Raw genomic sequence first — 24,200 nt, 5'->3', positions numbered from 1 at the left:
AAGAGTGTCTTTAGGTCAAAATGTCTCCTCGAGGGAGGCAAAGGAGGGGAAGGTTCTAACTCATACTCACTCCGTGTGCTCAAAACCCACAGCCTAGAGAGGCTTCCGTCCTCCCAGGGGAGCTGCCCAGGGTTCCGGCCTCTGTGATGGCACCTACTGTGTGTTGTCAGCAGTCCTGCCTACTGTATAACGTGAGAGAGTTCAAGGCAGACACCATTTCTCAATCAGCACCCAGCATACGGCCTGACCCAGGGAGGTGCTCACTATGGCTTGCTGAACACCGGTGCAACCTGGGGACTCATCCCTGGCACCAAAGGGCAGAGCCAGAGCACAGCCCCCACCCCTGCCTCAGGGGTCTGTGCCCTATGCTGCCTCAGTGGTAACTACAGCATAACCCATAACCCTCATCCCCCAACCTGAAAAGGAGGGAAGGGCTAATAATGCAAGCAGTTAAGTTAGGGGACCCTGGGAGAAAAAGAACCGGGAATGGATTTCTTGACATAAGAGGAGCCATTTTGGCCTGAGCCATTTTGGCCTAAGCCATTTTGTGATCTAAGCCTGGCCACCATGCTTGCCCTCAAACAGGTCTCAGTGATTAATGATCTTCAAAGAACAAAGAAATGTACCAAGAGAAAAAAAGGTAGTCAAACAATAGTGCAGTGATAAGCAGAGTCCTAGTTCCTCCTCAAGGGATACACATAATAATACATCTTTGAGTGCTGCCAGAGCTAAGGCCCCACCAGATACAGGATAGAGTGATGATATTGATCTGCCTATCTTCAATCAACTGAAGCCTAGACTCTGTTGACCTTTGCCCCACTTCTGTGCTGAATTCTCCTCTGCTCAGGTTCCTTCATGAACATGCATGTGCCCTTAATATAGGGCTTTCCCTGGTGACTCAGCAGTAAAGGATCCGCCTGCCAATGCAGGAGATGCAGGTTCGAACCCTGGCACTGGAAGATCCCCTGGAGGAGGGCATGGCAATCCACTCTAGTATTCTTGCCTGGAAAATCCCATGGGCAGAAGAGCCTGGCGGGCTAGAAATGGGGTCACAAAGAGTTGGACATGGCTGAGCAACAGAACAACAGCCACTCTTAACATAAATCTTCCCCAGTTTTGCTGTTCTGGGAGACACTGCTTTGGGAAAGATCCCCAGTGTTCTTCTTACTTGTTGCACATAAATAATAATCCTTCCTTCTTCAAGTCTTGGTTTGACTATATCTATTGGCTTGACACCCAAGAAGTGAACACAGTTTTTAGGTAATAGTCTCTTGAGAAACCTGTATGCAGGTCAGGAAGCAACAGTTAGAACTGGACATGGAACTACAGACTGGTTACAAATAGGAAAAGGAGTACGTCAAGGCTGTATATTGTCACCCTGCTTATTTAACTTATATGCAGAGTACATCATGAGAAACGCTGGGCTGGAAGAAGCACAAGCTGGAATCAAGACTGCCGGGAGAAATATAAATAACCTCAGATATGCAGATGACACCACCCTTATGGTAGAGAGTGAAGAGGAACTAAAAAGCCTCTTGATGAATGTGAAAGAGGAGAGTGAAAAAGTTGGCTTAAAACTCAACATTCAGAAAACTAAGATCATGGCATCTGGTCCCATCACCTCATGGGAAATAGATGGGGATACAGTGGAAACAGTGTCAGACTTCATTTTTGGGGGCTCCAAAATCACTGTGGATGGTGACTGCAGCCATGAAATTAAAAAACACTTACTCCTTGGAAGGAAAGTTATGACCAACCTAGATAGCATATTAAAAAGCAGAGACATTACTTTGCCAACAAATGTCCGTCTGGTCAAGGCTATGGTTTTTCCAGTGGTCATGTATGGATGTGAGAGTTGGACTGTGAAGAAAGCTGAATGCCGAAAAATTGATGCTTTTGAACTGTGGTGTTGGAGAAGACTCTTGAGAGTCCCTTGGACTGCAAGGAGATCCAACCAGTCCATCCTAAAGGAGATCAGTCCTGGGTGTTCATTGGAAGGACTGATGCTGAGGCTAAAACTCCAGTACTTTGGCCACCTGATGCAAAGAGTTGACTCATTGGAAAAGACCCTGATGCTGGGAGGGATTGGGGGCAGGAGGAGAAGGGGGGTGACAGAGGATGAGATGGCTGGATGGCATCACCGACTCAATGGGTATGAGTTTGAGTAAACTCCGGGAGTTGGTGATGGACAGGGAGGCCTGGCATGCTGCGATTCATGGGGTCGCAAAGAGTCAGATGCAACTGAACAACTAACACTTTCACTTAACAATACTAATAATAGTTCATGCTTATGCGAGCCTGGTGTGCGGCAGATCCCCTGGTGTTTACACATACACCTCTGATGACCCCTCCGAGTTGGGTACTATTGTTTCGTCATTCTATGGATAAGGAAAATCGTGATTAGAGAGGTTTTGGCACTGGCCCAAGGCAACAGAGCTAGTAGTGACAGTGGCTCATGCCTGGACTTTTAACTCTCTTAGAATGTTTTCAGTAATTTAACAAAGACAAAGATACCCAAAGGTTAAGTATTTGCCTATAGAAATAACCAGGGATGTTTTCCTGATCACCCTTCTTTCTATAGCCTGATTATGACATGCCATAGAGCTACTTAAAGTTGGTCCAGTAACTCATTGGTTTAGAAACCGTTGTGGCAACTTAACACAGCTGCTACAGTCAAGCGTTTGGCACTTGTCTTGCTGAGCAGGGGGAGGCCTTTTGGTTGACACGAACTCATACAATGAACAAGTGGCCTGAGCTGTGTATTAGCATCTGACTGCAAACTATAAAAAAAAATTGGTTGTTTACCATAGTTTTTGAAGCACTAATACTGTAGTACCATTTTAGATAACTTGAGCATGGACAATGGAATAACAAGCACTGCCATGGCTAGGGAACTTCCGTTTAGCTCTCCTCACCTGCTGTCCATGTGGTCTGGATAACGTCCCTCAGGACAGTTGTAAAGCGAGGGCCTTGGGCTTGATTCTCTAAGGTCCGTTCTGTTCCTATACAGTGAGTGGCGTATCGAATGTATTTGCTTTGGGAAGGAAAAAAAGTGAAAGTGTTAGTTGCTCGGTCGTGTCTGACTCTGCGACCCCGTGGACTGTAGCCCACCAGGCTCTTCTGTCCACGAAATTCTCCAGGCAGGAACACTGGAATGGGTTGCCATGCCCTTCTCCAGGTGATCTTCCCAACCTAGGGATTGAACCTTGGTCTCCCACATTGCAGGCAGATTCTTTACCATCTGAGCCACCAGGGAATCCTTTTTTGTATGGAGGTGTGGACAAGAATATTGCCTGCCATTTCGGTGAACATAGGATGGTGCAGCCATGAGTCACTGCAGCCGTTCCCTGCAGTGCCCCCTGAAGGGATTCAGGACACAGAAAAACAGGATGCTCACCCTAGATAGTTACAGTACATATGCAAGGAATAATTACAACAAGCCCAGACTCTTGCATCTTCCCATACATAGAAAAGCACTAAAATTAACTTGAGATGTCTGGTTATTTTTATGATTAGCAGTAATCTTTGGATGTTTGACTACCTGGTTTCGTTTTTGGCTGTTTTTTCCCCCCAACAAAAACTCCTATATACCCAGGCTCTTCCTTATCTCTTTGGAACAATTCCTCAGAGCTATCTGAGAGATGCTATCCTGAGCTATCATCTTCATGAAGGCTAACTTTTAGGTTGTGCACTTTTTTACAGTTAACAGAACAGGTCCTTTTTTTTTTTTATTGAAAATTTTTCTGTTCATCAAAAGAGCATCTTTATACTTCAACATTTATCTTCTATCACTCTTAGGCATTCATATTGAAAATAGTGAAATGAATTGGTTCAAGTATTTCTAAAATGTCCTAGTCATAGTTTGACTCATCTATGTTGCTCCAAATTTTCAGTATCCTTCTCTTCTGCCCTCCTCCCAGCAGTTTGCTCCATCAAGGTTGTTCTCTTAGAGCGTTTCTTTAAAGTGCTCCATTATTGTCACCAGGAATTTCTTCCAAGTTGTTGCTAGGTTTGATGCACAGGCGCCAGTGGCAACAATACATCATGACTACTGCTCAACCAATGGTAATTGAGAGACCCATTCTGATTTCAGGTAGGTTAAACTGTGAATAAAGACACGCATTTTAGGATCAATGAACTATGGTAGTTCACACTTTCCTTTGACTTCTCCCATCTTTGCTAAGAGCAGCACCCAGGCAGCATAACCTAATCTAACCAGAGAAAATCACTTTTAACATCCTCTTCTACATCACAAAAATTATTTTCAGCATGAATTCTGGAGTAATCAGAAATTAGTACAATCCCCTGGATTTGTTCTTTAATTTTAAAAACAATTTTAAAAGAGTGATTTCATTTTTTCTTAAAAGAGTGATTCCTTTTTAAAATATCATCCATCTGTGTAAAATATATCATGGATGAACTAAAATTTGCCTCTGCCAAACAAAATATCACACCTCACAGTTCACCCTCTGTTAGCTGTTGTAACTAAGCTAAGAATACTAAGACGAGTTACCGGAAGTCACACAGAACTGAAGTTTCATTTCATTGTCTTTACAAGCCCTGAGCTCTCCTGCTTCATTCTGAGTCTGCTGTTTTCACTCGGGAGTTTGAAGAGCTGCAGGGCTTGGAGACAAACTGAAAGGATGAGAATCTGTTAGACCTGAGTCTGGAGCGTCAGAGGCCGATTGTCTAACGGGGAGTTCTCTAGTAGAATACAATGTTTATTAAAAGATAGCCAACAAAAGGGTGCTATCTGAAAATGAACTGCAGCCATCCTTTAGAATTTAGCAAATAAGATGGAAGGAGGAAGCTACTTTATCACTTATATTGCTTAGAAATGTTGGCACTTGGTAACAATTTTTATTTTATTTTTTACAATTTTTAATTTTACTTGGGTTTTTAATAAATTGTTTTAAAAATTCTCTACAGACAATGGACCCTTTTACTGCTTGAATCCAGGGCAGAACACCTTATACCAACAACTTACTCTTGATCTGCTTCCAGTTATAAGAATGGGTGTATTTTAGGCGATTGGTTTTAAAGTTTCAATAGCAAGGCACTTGCTCTTCTGGTTCAATAAATTTTAGTTCTGGGCCAAGGGGAAAAAAACAAGCAATCAATATTAATAATAGGTAATACTTATCATGTGCACGCTTTGTGCCTGGCACGTGCCCGTATAGGTATACTCTCCTTTTTTCTTCCAAATGCACCCTAGGAGATAAGTTCTATTATTTTGTTCTATACGTTCTATTTGTCTTTAGTTTACAGATAGGGAAACTGAAGCTCAGAGAGGCCAAGTAAGTCCTCCAAGGTTGCAGTTAGTAAGAGGTGGAGGATGGGTCTGGTCCCAGTGGCATGACTTTAGGGCCTCTGTCCTTGTCCTTGACCTTCAAGCTCTCTTATCTTCTACCACGTGTCCACCTACCATGAGCTCATCAAACAGAAGACAGCATAGCACAATAAAATAGTAACTATTTGGGGAGATCTCTTTAGGACTAGGAAATATCAAAACATTATCATATCTAATCCAAACAACAGCTCTGCAAAGGAGGTATTTAGTACCCTCTTATACCTGGCAGGAGAATGACATTCAGTAAGGTTAATTGTTTTCAGATTACAGAGCCAGAAGATGGAACTGGTATTCAGACCTACACATTTTTCTGTGCTTTTTTATTTCACACTCCCTGCCTGAGACACTTATGGGGCATTGAACTAATACATAAGTGCACACATAATATGAGAAAATCCGTATGCATAAGAAGCAGGAGGCTGTCAATCTACATGGAGAGCTAAGTACCTTATTTCTCAGCCTGACTTGCGGCTTGTGTGGGTGGCACAGTCAGGCCAGTAAGGAGTTAAGGGGAAGTTGGCTGGTGGAGGTGAGTGGGTTTTTGAAGACAAGACATGAATAAACAGTTGTGATAAAGCAATATGAAAAGGGCATGGCAACCTACTCCAATATTCTTATCTGGAGAATCCCATGGACAGAGGAGCCTGGTGGGCGACAGTTGATAGGGTCACAAAGAGTCAGACACGACTGAAACATCTTAGCACCCATGAAGCAATATAAGTCAGGAAAAGCAGAAAACAAGAGGTAGAAAAAAGCTGAAGTGTTACAGGGTAACAACAGGAGAATCCCAACTATGGCATAGCCTGCAAGGCAGGAAGCCACTGAAATTGTTAGTCGCTCAGTCGTGTCTGACTCTTTGCGATCCCACAGGCTGTAGCCCACCAGGCGCCTCTGTCCATGGGCTTCTTCAGGTAAGAATCCTGGAGGGGGTTGTCATTCCCTTCTCCAGGGGATCTTCCCATCACAGGGATTGAACTCAGGTCTCCTGCATTGCAGGCAGATTCTTTGCCATCTGAACCACCAGGGGAGCCCTAGCTGCTAATAAGGGACCAGTAAGATGGACAGAGCCCTTGCTGGTTGATCTTCTAGAGCTCTGTGTAGCCACAGGAGCTGTTATTTTTCCTGATTGATCACTGAGCAGGCTCTATGGCTGGTGAAGCCATGTCAACCAGCTCACCCCTCCAGAGCTCTTACTCTCAATAGCCCCACCAGATCACGTTAGTCTTGGTAGCCTGAAAGAGCTTAACCAACATGTCGGCAGTTCGAGGTCATCATTCCCATCATCAGTCTTCATGATATGCTGCACACACATACCCATGGAGCCAGAGATTACATGCAGGGTGCCTGTGGGCCATGTTTGTCCCAAGCACATGTCTTGTTTAGGTTATGTGGATCTTCAGATATGTACTTGAATGCCTTTGGATGACGTGTATGCCCTTCCATTTGTCGTGATCCCTATCCCTTTGCACATTCACATGACCTGCTTGGTCCCTGTAGGCACTTGGGTTGTAGCCTCTGGCAGATAATTGCAAAGGCAGTCAGGTCACAGATGCTGCCCAGGTGCTCCACACGGCTGACTTCCCCTGGCGGCAGCAGTTTCATGCCCTCAGGGCAGAACAGGAAGCTGCTGCTTTCCCCAGAATCTTCCTGTTTCCATGGGTTATTGCAGAATGAGAGCAGGAGAGAGAGAGAGAGAAAGAGAGCGCGCGCACTTGCAGACCACTGATACCTCCAGTCACTTCATCATCGACTTCTCCACTGCAGAACTTCTGCTGCTCATCACTCCTCACCACTGCTAGTCACACCTGAGCACCACTTACCACCGCGGCTGTCTTCTCACCTGGTCTTCCGCTGCCTTTTTATCATATCTGTCTTACCGGGTGTTCTGTGGTCGATCACTGTGGGCAGAACCAATTAGCTGGCGTTCTCCTTCTGCCCATGAAACCATGACTCTCAGCACAATGTGGGCCTGGGACAGTGGCTTCAGGATAGCAGTGTTGGTGAGCTGGGCCCTCAGGGTTGCACTTTACACTCAATCAGTTCTGTTTTTGTTTTCTCCAAGATTCCTGGAGTCCAGAGGGATTCTTTCAGAAGCCTGGGGGATCTGAAAATTGCGGCTAGTGCAGAGGTGTGGCTTGTTTCTGAAAATAACAGCTTGTGGAGATAGACAAAGGAGAGATTACTGGGACTGGTATTTGAGGTGGTAAACAAGCTTTTTTTTTTTTTTTTAAAACAGGATGAGTTAAACCAGAAAAGCGAGGATTACGAAGAACATCTAAAACTATAGCGAAAGCAGTAAAAGGTGGGTGTACACACACACAGGAATGTGTATATGTGTCCACATGTGTGCCTATACATTGTGCACACACATGCATGTGTATACGTAGCAGGATTAGCACTGGAGAGCTTTGGAAAATAAAGCTATGTCAGAACACATTTGGGCTTCCTTGGTGGCTCAGCTGGTAAAGAATCCACCTGCAATGCAGGAGACTCTGGTTCAGTTCCCAGGTCAGGAAGATCCTCTGGAGAAGGGATTAGGCTACCCACTCCAGTATTCTTGGGCTTTCCTGGTGGCTCAGCTGGAGAGAATCTGCCTGCAATGTGGGAGACCTGGGTTCGATCCCTGGGTTGGGAATATCCCCTGGGGAAGAGCATGGCAACCCATTCCAGTATTCTGGCCTGAAGAATTCCCATGGACAGAGGAGCCGGCAGGCTACAGTCCATGGGGTCACAGAGTCGGACATAACTGAGTGAGTGAGCACAGCACAGCGCACATTTACAGGGTCTTGGAAAGTAAATGAACACCTTTCATGTAGAATCATTGCAGTAGGTGGTTTCAAGCTGTTAATGGTGACAGACATTTGGACCCAGGTCCCCATCTAGGTGATGATCCAAGGGCAAAGTAGAACTGGGGACAAAATCATCCTAGGATATTTTGAAGGCATAATTGACAAACCTAGATGACTAGCTCAATTTGAAGGGCTGAGAAGAGGAAGCAGTCAATGTAGAAGCCAAAATTTTCAGCTCAAGGGCCCATTGGCACAAGCCAGGGAAAGGAAAGGCTGAGGGAACTAAAAGCAGGTGATGAATTTTGTTTCAGAAGTGACATTTTGTTCTTCAGAAAGAGACCTTTCTTCTCTTCTTACTTGGCTGCCTGTGTGGTTGCCGGAACAGATCTGCGTCTGCAGTGTCATGGGCAAGCCTGGAGAACAAGGACAAGCCTCCCTCTTACCTACATCCCTGGGTTTCTTAGCCAATGGGACAGCAGGCCCAGAAGCTTCCACTGGACCAGCCTCCCTCACATGGCTGCTGGTCTCTGGCCAGAAGGAGACAGATGTAAGCCAGTTAGTCCCATACCAGAGCTCAGAAACTCATTCCTTGATGTGACTTCAGAGGAATGCTCACATTCTTTGGCTGACAAGTAGGTACTTGTCAAATTTGGCCCCTTCAGCACACTGGCAGGCTGCCGGGTTGTTAAATGGAAACTGACCCAGCACAGGAGGAAAGTGAAAGGCAGATGATCATCCCACTCCACATGCCTTGCCACAGACCACATCCCTGCTCTCTGAATTAGGTCATTATAAATATCAGACACCCCCCAAACTGCATCAAGTTGGAAAGCTCCAGGGAGGGCAGTTGTTCTGAGGCTGTGCAAACTTCTTCTGGGAGTTTGGGGAACTTTGTGCATGTCAAGGGCACTCCTGGGAGTAAACTGACTGATTTTCACAGCACATCCATGCATTGGAGTTTTAAATGGGCTGTGGATTTGGGGCATGGATCCATCGCTACCTATTGGGCCTGTATAATTCTGAATGGAAGCAGGTATACTTCACTGTCACAAGACCACTCAGTTCATTTGGGGACATGTGGTTTTTCTTGACGTCCAAGTGTTCTGGAAGTCCTAGGTGGCTCCCAATGGCAGGCAGTATAGTAAGCAGTTAGTTGTTCAGTGTGCTGGTTTCATGCATTGCACAGCTAAACTAGAGTCCCAGCTTTGCTTCTAACGGCTATTCTGATCCCAGAAAAACTAATTAACCTTTATAAGCCTCAGTCTCCTTATCAGTAAAATGGGTATAACAATGCCTTCTGAGTGTCCCTGTGATGAACAAATTATATATAAAGGCTCTGTTAGTTATCTATTGCTGTATAACAAATGTTAGTTATCTATTGCTGCATAATAAATGTTGTGGCTTAAAGCACAAATAAGCATCTATTATCTCATTGTTTCTGAGGGTCAGAATTTAGGAGGGGTTTAGCTGAGTGGTTCTGGCCTTGGATTTCTCATACAGGCTTCCCCGATGGCTCAGCAAGTAAAGCATCCACCTGCAATGCAGGCAATGCAAGAGATGCAGGTTCAATCCCTGGGTCAGGGAAATCCCCTGGAGGAGGAAATGGCAACCCACTCCAGTATTCTTGCCTGGAGAATCCAGTGGACAGAGAAGCCTGGCAGACTACAGTTCACAGGGTGGCAAAGAGTAGGACATGACTGAGCACACGAGTATAACTTGGTGGTTCTGGTTTGGGATTTCTCATACAGCTCAGTCAGGTGTTGTCTGGGGCTGCAGTCCTGGGAAGGCCAGGCTGGGGCTGGAGAATCTACTTCCAAGGTTGCTTACTATGTGGCTGATTGATTGACTGATGCAGGTCCTGGTTGCTCTCCACATCAGCCTCTTTACAGAACAGCTAGAGGGTCCCAGAATGGTGACTGGCTTCCCTCAGAGCAATCAATCCAAAGGCCAAGGCAGAAGCTGCAATGCCTATGATGACTCAGCCTCAGAGTTACACATCACCACTTCCACTGAAGGCTGTTGGTCACATAGGTCAGCTCTGATTCAGAGTGGGATAGGACTGGACAAGGGCATAAAGACCAGAAAGTAAGGATTATTGCAGGCTGTCTTGAATGCTGGCAACCACAAGGATTTATACGGTACCTAACTAAATGGTAGCTGCTAACAGAGTGATTACTGCTATCTGTTTCTTATCACTTCCACAAAAAAAGAACCATTATTTTTCCTTGCTCTAATGTAGCCTGACATTGCTTTGCTATGCTCAGATCTAGTGACCTGCCAGCCCCCTAACGATGTCACAAAGGGCAGCACCCCACAGTCTCCAGAGGGTGACTCAAATCCCTTGATGATGTTCTCTGAAACCTAGGCCTCTTCTATTTCTTTCCTCATGAATATAATTAGAATCCCTCATGGCTACTTCTTGGCTTCTCTGATGATTTGAATGCCGCAGTCAGCCAGGATCTGCAGGACCGGAGTAATTGCTGCAGCAGGAAAGATGCTGACTTGCAGTTTGTGGTCCAGCTCTGCTAGGCAGAGAGCAGTGACCCGGTCACACCTGTGACCATAACAGAGAGCTCTGCTACAAACGGATCTGTGCCATTAGGGGGCAACTGGTGAAATGTGTCATCGCTTGGCGGTGTTTATCAGCAGCAGCCCCAAACACCTGGTTAATTGTAACCCACTGACAGGGTGACTTTCCCTATATCATCACAACAGATGCTACACATTTGATGGGACTCAGTTTGGCTAGCAATGGGATGGATGAGGACACCACAGAGGCAGAAGCTGCCAGTTGTTTCCCAATATCAGTTCTTCCCTTCTTCCACAGGAAGAAAATCCCCAATCATTAGCTAGGAATGAGACATCCCAGAACAAAGACTACATTTATCAGGCCCTCTTGATGAAGTCTGGGCCAGGGGGATAAAGCAGAGGTCATGTGTGCAGCTGCTGGAAAGTGAGCATATATTTCTTCTTCTCTTACTCCTTCCTGTTTGCTGGAATGCTGATGAAATAACTGGAGCCCCAGGAGCCGTTCTGGACCACAAGGTGACCATGGGAATGGAAGCCACTTGTGGCAGAGCAAAAAGATAGAAGAATGTGATAGGTCCTTTCCAACTCCAGGCTGTCTGCCTCTGGATTTCTTGAATGTTAGAAAGGAATGAACTTTTAATTATTTTCAAGCCATTTTCACTTTGTTTCTGTTTGTTACTTTATGACAAACCTAACCCCAAGTAGTACAGCTTCCAATTGTAACGGCCGTTATTACAGTCTTTGCACTTGATCTGCTCTGGGGGGATGCATTTACCTGCTGCATAAAGGTCTGCAGGAGTGATCCCAGGAGGAGGAACATGTAGTTATACTTTCATGCATCATTTACTGAGCTCCCTCTACCACGAGCAAGGCACTGTAATGACCTTAAAGAGGAATGGGTCTCATCCTATGGAGCTCAGCTACCAAATTACATACAGGAGGTCAAGCAGTTGTATACAATTTTTTTTCAGTCACTCCCTCATCCTGGGTCCCGTGTTACCACCATTTTGTTTGTTCAGACATTTGTTCTACCATTCTTTCATTCATTCATTCAACAAACATCCAAGAAGAACTTCTCCCTGTCAGGCATTGTGCCAGATGCTGAAATCACAGTGATCCACTGAAGTAGATGCGGTACATGTCCTTGTGAACTTAAAAGCATAGTATGCTGCAGTGTAGTAGGGGTATACTTTGGGTTCCTATGCCTTAAAAATTGTGATAACATTACTTCTTATTTCAAAAGTGACATATATTCAATAAACAAAGAGAAGGAAATAATCGCAGCTCAGGAATAAATATTAACATTTTCCAATTTTTCAAAAGTTTTAGTGTAGGTGTACTTTTCTTGTTTTACATGGGAATATTTAATTTGGTGATCTGCTTTTTTAAATATCATATTAGGAACATTTCTCCAAGACAATAAATATACTCCCACGATAACATTTTTAGAAGGAATCATGTAGTCCATTGACTGGAGCTGATATAATTTATACAATTCCTTGTTGTTGGGCTTCCCTGGGGGCTCAGATGTTAATGAATCTGCCTGCATTGCAGGTGACCCAGATTCAATCCCTGGGTCAGGAAGATTCTCCTGGAGAAGGGAATGGCAACCTACTCCAGTATTGCCTGCAGAATTCCATAGACAGTGGAGCTTCAGAGGCTACAGTCCATGGAGTTGCAAAGATTCTGACATGACTGAGTGATCATACCTGTTAAATCCTTTGTTGGACATGTAGGCAGGTCTTAATTTTCACTATAATAAAGAGTTACTATAGTGAATATTCATGTAGCTAAACATTTTGTGTATTTATGATTATTTCTTTGGAATGCATTCTTTTTTTTTAATTGAAGGATAGTTAATTCACAATGTGTTTCAGGTATACAGCAAAGTGATTTTTCACAGATTCTTTTCCATTATAGATTATTACCACAACACATTCTTAAAAGTACATTTGCTAGGTCAAAATGTATGTATAATTCCAAAAGTTTTGGTACAAATCAAAAACTAAATCTAACTTGAAACGATCAGACCAATTTAGTCTCCCTCCAATAGGCCAAGAGTTCCATTGAAAGTTTTTTTTTACTATAAAGACTTTGAGAGGGCTTCCAGAACATGATGAATCACTTCCATCTTTGTGTGAATCATTTTTTTAGACTGCTTCCCTCCCCAGAGGAAAGAGCAGCACTCCAGGAGAAGGCAGGGCTCTGGCAAATGGCACAGAAAATTTGACCAGGCCTGTTAAGAGCAGCCTTAGCCAATGTCCTGCTCCAAGAGTAGACCTGCCTGCCTCCTGCAGAATGTTCTTCAAGTTCACGAAGGTGCACATTATGCTCACTTGGAAGGCAGGAGACGCTGATTCTAGCTCCAGGTCCTGCCGGCAACTGTTCTCTCTAAAGGAGATGATGGCTAATTCCCTTCCTGCAGATTCATCTCCTCTCCTTTCTCCTTGTCCTCATTCTTTGTCACTGATTATCATTTCCAAATGAAATGATATCATTATCATTTTCAAAATGAAAAGAGCTTTACTGGATTTTCTATTTATAAAAGGACACAAACCCTTTGATATAATTTTAAAGAAATATAGAAAAGGAGAAAGAAAACATAAAATCCCCCCTCACATTTTGCTACCCAGTGATATGACTACTGTTCATGCATAGGTGAACATCCTTCCAGAGGTCTCTCTGTATATATGACAGTCCCCCGTCTATTATCTAGCCTTACAACAAATTCATGATATGGGAAATTCTATCTCTCTTCTGTAATGATGGAACTGAAGTGCGAGAGATGTCAGATCACTTGCCCAAGGTTATAGAACTCATTAGTGTAGTACTGGGATTTGAACTTGATTCTCTTACTCCAAAGCCTACAAATCTTAACCATTGCACTGTCAACTACAAATTGGTACCTGCCAAGGGCGCTTGCCATCTTCTACAAGGATTAAATCATGTGCTGCTGCACCTGCTAATTTTTAACAGGCCCTGAAAGGAGCTCAGGGTGGAGAGCTAAAATGAGGCGCTCTGTCCTCAGGGAAAAACTGGTAGGACAGGTCTTCAGATAGTTAGATATTTTTGTTGTTCAGTCGCTCAGTTGTGTCCAACTCTTTGCAACCCCACTGACTGCAGCCCGCCAGGTTTCTCTGTCCTTCACTATCTCTCAGAATTTGCTCAAACTCAAGAGAATCGATAATGCCATTCAGCCATCTCATCCTCTGTTGCCCACTTCTCCTCCTGCCTTCAATCTTTCCCAGCATCAAGGTCATGAGTCGGCTCTTTGCATCAGGTGGCCAAAGTATTGGAGCTTCAGCTTCAGTCCTTTCAATGAATATTCAGGGTTGATTTCCTTTAGGATTGACTGGTTGGATCTCCTTGCAGTCCAAGGGACTGTCAAGAATCTTCTCCAGCACCACAATTTGAAAGCATCAGTTCTTCAGTGCTCAGCTTTCTTTATGGTCTGGCTCCCACATCTGTACATGACTACTGGAAAAACCATAGCTTTGACTATACAGACCTTTGTCAGCAAAGTGATGACTCTGCTTTTTAATATGCTGTCAAGGTTGGTCATAGCTTTTCTTCCAAGGAGCAAGCGTCTTTGAATTTCATGGCTGCAGTCATCATCCACAGAGATTTTAGAGCCCAAGAAAATAAAGTCTGTCACTCTTTCCCCATCTATTTGCCACTAAGTGATGGGATCCGATGCCATGATCTTAGTTTTTTAAATGTTGAGTTTTAAGCCAGCTTAAGAGCTGATTTTATGAGCCCAATTCTTGTATCTCCTTTTATCTAGAAAAACACTAAAACCCTTCATGATGACAACTGCTCCTCACGACTAGCAGAAAGCTTCTCAAAAAAGTATGTGCATGATTGCATGTATTCTCCTTTCAACAAAATCACATACATACAGATCATCCCCCTGCGTCTTTGCAGCAGTTTCTCAGAGCTATCTGAGGTCCTATCTGCTGGGCTGCAGTCCTCATTTTGCCCCCAAATAAAACTTAACGCACAAGTCTCATGTTGTGCTCTTTTTCTTTTTAGTCGACAGTGCCATTTCTTCAACTCTTTTGCTTTCTCTTTCTGTTTATTTGCACAAATACATCCTTTTATTTCCTTTGTTTCTCTGTTGCATTCAAAAAATTTCTGGGGGCATCTTCACAAAGATGTTTGAATAGTGAGATCTAAAGTTTAAGTCTTCATTACTGTTATTAAGTCTGTGACATTGGGCCTACTTAACCTCAGGCTATTTTCCTCATCCATCAGTTGAGTAAAATAGTACTTAACTCAAGGAGTGGTTACGAGCGTTGAATCAGACAAGATATGTGAACTACCTGCCATGTGGTCAACCTAAAAATCAGCTCTCATTATCTTTCCAGGCAGGAAATATGGATCATCGCCATATGATCCGTAGCTTATTATTCTGAAATAGAGATGTCTTGTGATCTAGTTAACAGACAATAAATAATGTCTTGTCTTAGACATTTTACTGTTTCTAACTCTCCAATTTCTCACTAATGTGTAGTCCAATACTTCTATTTTGCACACCTGTCCAGTTGCTTCCTTGGGATAAATTCCTAGAAGAACTGGGTCAAGTGGATGCATATGAGAAACGTGCCTTGCGGAAGGGTTGTACCAACTTACTTCAAGAGGGAGGTTCTGAGCAGTGCAGGAAATGGGAGCAGGAAATCCTCCCCTCCAGTTTCTATTTCTTCCCTCCCTGATAGCTGTGAGAGGCAAGTCGCTTTTAGAGACCCCTACTACCCAATTAACTCTGTCAAAACCCTTCCTTCCTTGGTACCTTTCTTCTTTCCTTCCTCAGATTGAAAAAGAGAGCCAGAGAACTATTTGATGTTATAGCCAGGAGCCCCACACCTTCTGTTACAGAAGTAAAATTAAAGGGGCCATAATTCTGTTGAAAGCAAAACAAAACAAAAATTGCAGAAACTCAGTTCTGTTGAGCTCTCATGCATTAAAGCCTCTGTGTGTGTGTTTAATTTATATGGCATGTTCACACATAGGCACACACACAATTGATTATATAAGGGGATGGGATTTACAGACATACACACACATTAATGTGTGTGTGTGTGTGTGTCTGTGCAAATATGGGGCTTCTCAGGAGACTCAGTGGTAAAGAATTCTCCTGCTAATGCAGGAGATGCAAGAGATACAGGTTCAATCCTTGGGTTGGAAAGATCCCCTGAAGGCTGCTGCTGCTGCTGCTGCTGCTAAGTCACTTCAGTCGTGTCCGACTCTGTGCGACCCCATAGACGGCAGCCCACCAGGCTCCCCCGTCCCTGGGATTCTCCAGGCAAGAACACTGGGGTGGGTTGCCATTGCCTTCTCCAATGCATGAAAGTGAAAAGTGAAAGTGAAGTCGCCCAGTCATGTCTGACTCTTAGCGACCCCGTGGACTGCAGCCTACCAGGCTCCTCCGTCCATGGGATTTTCCAGACAAGAGCACTGGAGTGGTTTGCCATTGCCTTCTCCGATCCCCTGGAAGAGGGCACAGCAACCCACTCCAGTATTCTTGCCTTGAGAATCCCATGGACAGAGGAACCTGGCGGGCTATAGTCTGTGGGGTTGCAAAGAGTCAGACACAGCTTAGCAACTGAGCACGCACATCTGTGCATATATGGAATAGACATATGTGACCAAAAATTTAAAGCAGAAAAATATAACCCCTACTTCTCAAATTCCAGACTGACATTTCCTATCGCAGTATTAAATATACTTTTGTTTTTCATGTTTACAAATACTTTGGAATACTCAGTAATTATTTCCCTGATTTTCATAAACATTGCAGATCTATATCTGTCAATTTTGTAACAAGCCTATACCTTAAAACAAGAATAGGTAAGGGCTGCAGTCAAGCATGGTAGGGACCCAACACGGCATTTTACAGTTAATTTCAAGATGAATACTTGCAGCTGATTTCCCTGTGAGGTCTACTCTCTGCCCTCCACTCCCCAGAAAAGACATTGTGAATGCAGAAACTTAGCTACGCCCTTCTTAAGACTTCATATGAAAGATATAAAGAGGTTTCAAGTATTTTTTAAAATTCAGTTTTACTCTAAATTCTTTAAGAAAAGGAGCCATGCAAGGCTCGAGTTGGGCTGATGAAGCTGTAATCAGATCAGCTGGTTGATTTGTCTCCAGCGAGGCCAGGCACTTCCCAACAATATGTTCCCTGGTGTTTTCTGGTTTGGAGTCAAGCCCCCGGGGCACAGCCTTGCAATTCAGTAGACCATGCAATTAGGCAGAGGAGAGTGCACACCCTCTTTCTCTTTTCTATTTTTTTCAGTGAAGTTGCATCTTCGGTTTGTGTCGGCTCTAATAAGGGTAACTAGAAGTCAAGCCATCCTGCCCTCCAGCCAAAAGTTAACAAGGAGATAAGGTGGGAAGTCCTTATTATTTCCATTTGGAAACATAATGAAAATGTTCAGAAATTCAGTTTAAGCTATAGTGGAATCCCCACCATCCTTAATACTTCATCAGACTCAGAGTTTTCAAACAGCAATGGAAAAGCACAGTATATGGGGAACCAGATCAGGTTCCAGCCCTGATGCTAACTGACTGTGTGAGTGCAGATCACTCACTTGACTCTGGTCCCCTGTTCCAGTGATGACAACAATGTATGTGCTTACCATTTAATCACTGTAATAACCAACTGAAGTAACATGAAAGTATTTTGGAAATGAACAATGCAAGGTATTCACTACTGGTGGCCTGGTGTATCTGAGCTGGTTGAGAAGATACAGAAAGGAGAGGAAAGACTGATTTCATTCAGCTAGTTGTTTTCATTGTCCTCCTGAGCAAGATGCCAGGCTAATTCTCCTCTCGCTCTGCAAGCCAATCAGCACATAAGCCCTCCTGCTTGCCTCTTGCTCCAGCTTTTAAATACCTCAAGGGAAGGAGACTCTATCCCACCCAGATAATTCATCCCCCAGTTCAGAAATCCTCATTAACTGGAAGTTCTTTCAGTGTCTACCTACAGCCCCTTTGTGCAGCCAAGGAAATTAATTGCTTCTTACTCTGATCTCAGAGGAGAGAAAGATTATCTCCTCTCTGGTCTGACCTTGAAGGCTGTTTAGATTTTTTTTCTCTGTTGCCCTGTTTTCTCCTCTCTTTCTAGCAGAGGAAAGGCAAGAATTTGTTTTATGTGCAGTTAAGAGGAATGTCAAGCATTTATCTTACATGCAATAAAGAGATAATCCTGCAAGAACTGGAAAACTCAGAATGAGGCTGAGGACAGGCTTCTAGGTAAGGAGAATATTTAAATGTTGTGAACAAAGTAACTTACCACAGTTCCACCTCCAGGAGTCCCACCTGAGGCCCAGGAAGGAACAGGAGGGAGGGCAAATAGAAAAAAAACAGTGTTTCACAGTTACGGATACAGAGACCTAGCAATGGAGCTCTGGATGCTCTCCTCTTGTTACTGTCCCAGCAAGTCCTACAATGCTCTGTTTTCCAGAATCTTCCTTTTCAAGACTTGAGAATGCACTGAAAGTCTCTGCAAACAAAACTTAAGCACCTGTATTACTACCACATTTCACAGAGAAATTCAATAGCCTCTTGTTCTTCCATTTTGCATTTTTTTTGCTCCAATATAATGAACTCTTTTTCAAATCACAGTATTCCAAACAACCCAATCAAAAAGTGGGAGGAAGACGTAAACAGACATTTCTCCAAAGAAGACATACAGATGGCCAAGAAATACATGAAAAGATGCTTTACCTTGCTCATTATTAGAGAAATACAAATCAAAACTACAATGAAGTATCACCTCATACTGGTCAGAATGGCCATCACCAAAAAAAATCTGAAAAAAAAAAAAATGCTGGTGAGGGTGTGAGAAAAGGGAATCCTCTTGTACTGTCGGTGGGAATGTAAATGTAAATTGATAGAATCACTATGGAGCACAGTATGGAGATTCCTTAAAAAACTAGGAATAAAACTACCATATGACCCAGCAATCCCCTACTGGGCATATACCCTGAAACAGCCATAATTGAAAGACACATGTACCCCAGTGTTTGTTGCAGCGCTATTTACAATAGATAGGACAGGGAAGTAATCTAGATGTCCATTGGCAGACAGGTAAAGAAGTTGTGATACATATATACAATGGAATATTACTCAGCCATAAAAAAGGAATTCGTTTGAGTCAGTTCTAGTGAGGTGGGTGACCCTAGAGCCTGTTACAGAAAGTGAAGTAAGTCAGAAAAAAAAAAAACTTCATATTTTAATGCATATAAATGGAATCTAGAAAAATGTACTGATGAACCTATTTGCAAGGCAGGAATAGAGACATAGACATAGAGAACAGACTTTGGACACAGAGGGGGAAGGAGAAGGTGGGATGAACTGAGAGTATCACTGACATATGTACAGTACCATGTGTAAAACAGATCACTAGTGGGGAAGCTGCTGTTTGGCACAGGGTGCTCAATCTGGTGCTGTGACAACCTAGAGGGGTGGGATGAGGGGGAGGGGGAGGGGGAGGTTCAGGAGAGAGGGGGTGTGTGCATACTTGTGGTTGATTCACACTGTTGTATGACAGAAGCCAACACAATATTGTAAAGCAATTATCCTCCAATTGAAAATAAATCTTTAAAACTGGAAAAAAAAAACAACAACCAGAAAGTGTATACAATAATCATGCATAATTTTTTTCAGCTTTCCAGTAGCACTAAAATATTGAAAAAAGAGTTCCAATACTGTGATTTCTATAGTGCCGCTTTCATTTTTTGCTTTCTAGGACAAAGAGGCCACATTCCAAAAGTCAGACCATTTTGAACTTGAGTAAAAATCGGTCAGCGGGGAGGCAGGGATGGGAAATTGCCACCTTCACAGTCTAAGCTGGCTCACACCAAGGCATAGAAAGTATTTCCAAAGATCTGAATCCCACTGGCCTTTTACCACTGTAGTAGTAATGCAGTGGTTGTGGTTGTCCCTTGTGTTTGTGTGTGACGTGAGGTCTCCGAGCCTAGGGTGACCAGCAAAGTCTTGGAACACAGCCCAAGTTTAGCTGTGTCAGCCCGTCCACATGCGAGTCTGGGCATCAGATCTGGGCTTTAGGCCTGCCCCTAACATTGGTGGGGTCTAGAGCCAGAGTATAGCTAAACGCCCTCATCAGGTGGCCAGCCCCTCTCATTCCACTCTGCTTCCATCTTGCCTTGAGAGTAATTTTTGCAGACAAGCTCTATCCATGCCCCCCAAAGATTCCCCTTAGTCACAACTCAATCACAGAGCTCTCTAGGCATGTAACCCATCTTTGGGAAGATGGACCTGCTGCTGCTGCTAAGTCGCTTCAATCGTGTCTGACTCTGTGCGATCCCATAGACAGCAGCCCACCAGGCTCCTCTGTCCACGGAATTCTCTAGGCAAGATTACTGGAGTGGGTTGCCATTTACTTCTCCAAGATGGACCTGAGTGAGGCACTCTTCAAAAAGACCTGAAGCTGCTATTCAAAAAGGACAAAAATGTCAGACCCTAGGCTAGGTACTCATAACTACTATCTTCTTTTTGCCTCCAGGCAAAATCCTCTTAAAAAGTAATTGATATGCTCTGGTAAATAACTATTGTCTTCTTTCCTCTTACCCTTGCCCTTGGAATTCACTGAACGTTTCTGCCCATGCTGGGTGATTTAAATATGACTCTGATTAGTGCTACTATGTGGAGAAGGCAATGGCAACCCGCTCCAGTACTCTTGCCTGGAAAATCCCACGGACGGAGGAGCCTGGGAGACTGCAGCCCATGGGGTCTCAAATTGCCGGACATGACTGACTTCACTTTCACTTTTCTCTTTCATGCATTGGAGAAGGAAATGGCAACCCACTCCAGTATTCTTGCCTGGAGAATCCCAGGGATGGAGGATCCTGATAGGCTGCCGTCTATGGAGTCACACAGAGTCAGGCAAGACCTAAGAAACTTGGCAGCAGCAGCAGCAGTGCTACTATGAAGCCACTAATTGCCTTAGCTTTTCCATGCCTATTTCCCTTATCTACAGGATGGACAGACATTTCCCTAGTTGGCATTGTACAGACTCTCACATCCTCCACTTTGTCAACAGAATCCTGGATTTGTTTATCCCAAGCTAAGTTCTTCACAGGCCAAAGGGATGGAAGGTTTCCATTTTTCTGTACCTTTCTCTTCTCAGCCGTACTGATTGAGGTTATATTTTGCCTAGTGCTTTGTCATCTTCCATACTGTTACAAATCTGCAACCAAGAGTTTTCAGTCCAAGAAGTAGACCTGGGACCAACAGGTTCAGAACTTTCATTTTAGAAATAGAGAATATGCTGGCCTTGTACAACCAGATTCCTACCCTTGCTTGACCATTTGATTATAATAGTCTTTTACTGATTTTTTAAAATTTTGATTTTTATTTATTTTTTAAAATTTATTTATTCATGTATTTTACTTTACTTTGCCAACAAAGGTCTAGTCAAGGCTATGATTTTTCTAGTAGTCATGTATGGATGTGAGAGTTGGACTATAAAGAAAGCTGAGTGCCAAAGAATTGATGCTTTTGAACTGTGGTGTTGGAGAAGACTCTTGAGAGTCCCTTGGACTGCAAGGAGATCCAACCAGTCCATCCTAAAGGAGATCAGTCCTGAGTGCTCATTGGAAGGACTGATGTTGAAGCTGAAATTCCAATACTTTGGCCACCTGATGCGAAGAGCATTAGACTCATTAGAAAAGACCCTGATGCTGGGAAGGATTGAAGGTGGGAGGAGAAGGGGACGACAGAGGGTGAGATGGTTGGATAGCATCACTGATGGGACAGACATGAGTTTGCGTAAACTCTGGGAGTTGGCGATGGACAGGGAGGCCTGGCGTGCTGCGGTCCATGGGGTCACAAAGAGTTGGATACGACTGAGTGACTGAACTGAACTGAGCCCCTCTTTTCCAATCTAATTATTCTTTTGTCTTCTCTAGGGCATCATGGGACAATGGTGATACAGGGACTCCAGCCATTTCTCACAGCAGATCCTGCCAAAACTACAGTAGTCACCCTGAGTCCCCTTTAATGAGACAGGGTAAGAGCTACATGACCCCAAATAGGTAGGGTCTACGAGCCCTTGTCCGTCTGAAGAAATTATGAAATTTTGAAAGAATAATAATTATGAAATTATCTTCCCAGTCAAGATTTTTTGGGGGGTTTACATCTCTCAGGGGGAATTTGAGGCAGGAGGTAGATGGGCCCCTCATCCCCAGAGTAAAGCAATTGGAGATTCATTCCCTGTGGACTGAAACTTGGTCTGGGCCCTGCCCAGACCACGTATTTCTCATTCTCAAAGTTGGGAGACTTCCTTGACCACACATGCACAGAAAAGTTCCTTGGAGGTCAAAGGGGATTTATGTCAAGGGATGTTCTACCCATACGCCTTTCCAGTAGAATCCACCTTAGCTAAAAAATGCGTAAACACACCAGGGAATGTCCTGAGATTTACCAAATATGGACTGTGAACTAGGCAAATCAAAATGATTGGCCAAAGGAAAGCAAGAAGAAAGGCTCCACAAAGTAATTCAAACTGCCATGAGCACGTGACTCAGCCACTCTCTCTCTCTGAGCCTGCCTCTGTATCTATTCACATGTACTGTACTCTTTTCTCCTTTTAATAAATACCCTACTTGCTTCACTACTTTCTGTCTTTGTGGGAATTCTTTTCTGCATACACGAAGGGCCAAGACCCTTGTCACTGACCACTGGTCTAGTGGCTAGGATCTGGAGCTTTCACCGCTGTGACGCAGCCTCAATCTCTGGCTGGGAACCCAAGCTCCACTTCAGACCATTGTAGACCAAGGCTACCCGAGATCAGACCCAAGGAAGAGACAGCCTTTGAAATGAGCTTCTGACTACATGGACAGGAATTCTGAGATTCTGGGTAAACAGAGCATGTGCTAAAATCTCATGCCTCAGCCAGGCCTACTGAATCAGTCTGCACTTCAGCAAGATGCCCAGGTGATCTGTGAATGCGTTGAAGTTCGAGCAGCACTATTGGCAGGAAGCAATCTCAGAGCTTGCAGAATGTAGAGGGGAACTCTCTCCTCCTACCTCTCTTTCTCGGTGCCTCATTTTCCCCACAGCTTTCAAGAGGCTACCAGCCTTGGCTCCACTGGAGACCTCTCTGCTGCTGCTGCTGCTAGGTAGCTTCAGTTGTGCCCGACTATGTGCGACCCCATAGATGGCAGCCCACCAGGCTCCGCCGTCCCTGGGATTCTCCAGACAAGAACACTGCAGTGGGTTGCCATTTCTTTCTCCAGTGCATGGAAGTGAAAAGTGAAAGTGAAGTCGCTCAGTTGTGTCTGACTCTTTGAGACCCCGTGGACTGCAGCCTACCAGGCTCCTCCGTCCATGGGATTGTCCAGGCAGGAGACCTCTCTACAGAGCTTTAAAATGTGACACGTGGACCCCACTGCAGAGCTCTTGATTGAATTGGTCCAGGGAGGGACCTGGAAAACAGATATTGCTAACGAAGCTCCATGGGTGATACTGACATGCACAACACCCAAACATGACCTCCTTCAGAACTGCCCAGTGGCAGAGTAAACACACCCAAATCTATACCCTTGAGGGCTCTGGAGCAAGCCTGCTCACATAAGCAGTCAAGTCTCTGCGTGTGCGTACAGGCTGTCGCTTCAGTTGTGTCTGACTGTTTGTGACTCTGCGGATTATAGTCCGCCAGGCCCCTCTGTTCATGGGGTTCCCCAGAATACTGGAGTGGATTGCCATGTCCTCCTTCAGGGGATCTTCCTGACCCCAGAGATCGAACTCACATTTCCTACATCTCCTGCAATTGGCAGGTGGATTCTTTACCACTAGTGATACCTGGGAAGCCCTCATATTTCTGTAAAATTGTAGAGTCCTCTCTCACAAACTCCCAGAAATTGATGCCCTATGTGAAAACAGTAGCTCTTTGAAAAACTAAGGCTTTCTTAATTTGGTCACTGCTGTCTAGTCTTGCTGTGCTTGGCAGTTTGCTAGCTCAGCTGATTCATCTGAGTGACTGAAATATGGAAGGAATATATGGGGTGGGTTGCCATTCCTACCTCCAGGGGATCTCCCCATCCCAGGGATCAAACCCTGGTCTCCTGCATTGCAGATGGATTCTTTACTATCTGAACCATCAGGGAAGCCCACTGAATTCATACATTTACTAAATCATTAATTGTTCTAATAAAAGTACCCATGTTGAACATACTGATAGAGTTGGTCCTCTCTAGTCATTTGTTAATAAATAGATATCTATTGAGTCCCTACCGTGTGCCAGATCTAATGGGGCTGCAAAGATGCTTCATCATGACAGACTCTATCTTCAGGACCCCACCACCCCATGGGAACCAGATAGGGCAGCCAAGTCCTATCTGTCCTACTGTTTCTGAATCTGTAAAAAGTGAAATAAAATCTAAAATCTTTAGGACACGTGCTTAGGGTGTCTGAAGGATTTCAGGCACCATCACTTTTTTATATTATGCGTAGCATTTTCTTAACCTTAAGAAATAATCTTGATGTATAAATCTATCTCCCTCAGG

At 44.1% G+C, this 24,200-nt stretch overlaps 1 protein-coding gene across 3 annotated transcripts in view; it reads left to right on the top strand.

Moving 5' to 3' along the window:
- The window catches only part of LOC139035225 (uncharacterized), a 72,239-nt gene extending 49,930 nt beyond the window's left edge, over positions 1–22,309 (top strand). Inside the window, exons 3-4 of one of the 3 annotated variants that reach the window (XM_070468096.1) lie at positions 7,587–7,652; positions 21,603–22,309. In XM_070468096.1, the coding sequence (XP_070324197.1) occupies positions 7,587–7,637 (51 nt within the window). In that variant the 3' untranslated portion in view covers positions 7,638–7,652; positions 21,603–22,309. Of the gene's footprint in view, positions 1–7,586; positions 7,653–10,966; positions 11,173–21,602 lie in introns of those variants that run through there. The other 2 variants (XM_070468103.1, XM_070468112.1) reach the window with 2 other exon arrangements.
- The last annotated feature ends 1,891 nt before the right edge of the window (positions 22,310–24,200 follow it).

Source organism: Odocoileus virginianus, chromosome 1, assembly GCF_023699985.2.
Source record: "Odocoileus virginianus isolate 20LAN1187 ecotype Illinois chromosome 1, Ovbor_1.2, whole genome shotgun sequence".
Lineage (NCBI taxonomy): Eukaryota > Metazoa > Chordata > Mammalia > Artiodactyla > Cervidae > Odocoileus > Odocoileus virginianus.
This window is presented reverse-complemented; position numbering and strand designations above follow the sequence as displayed.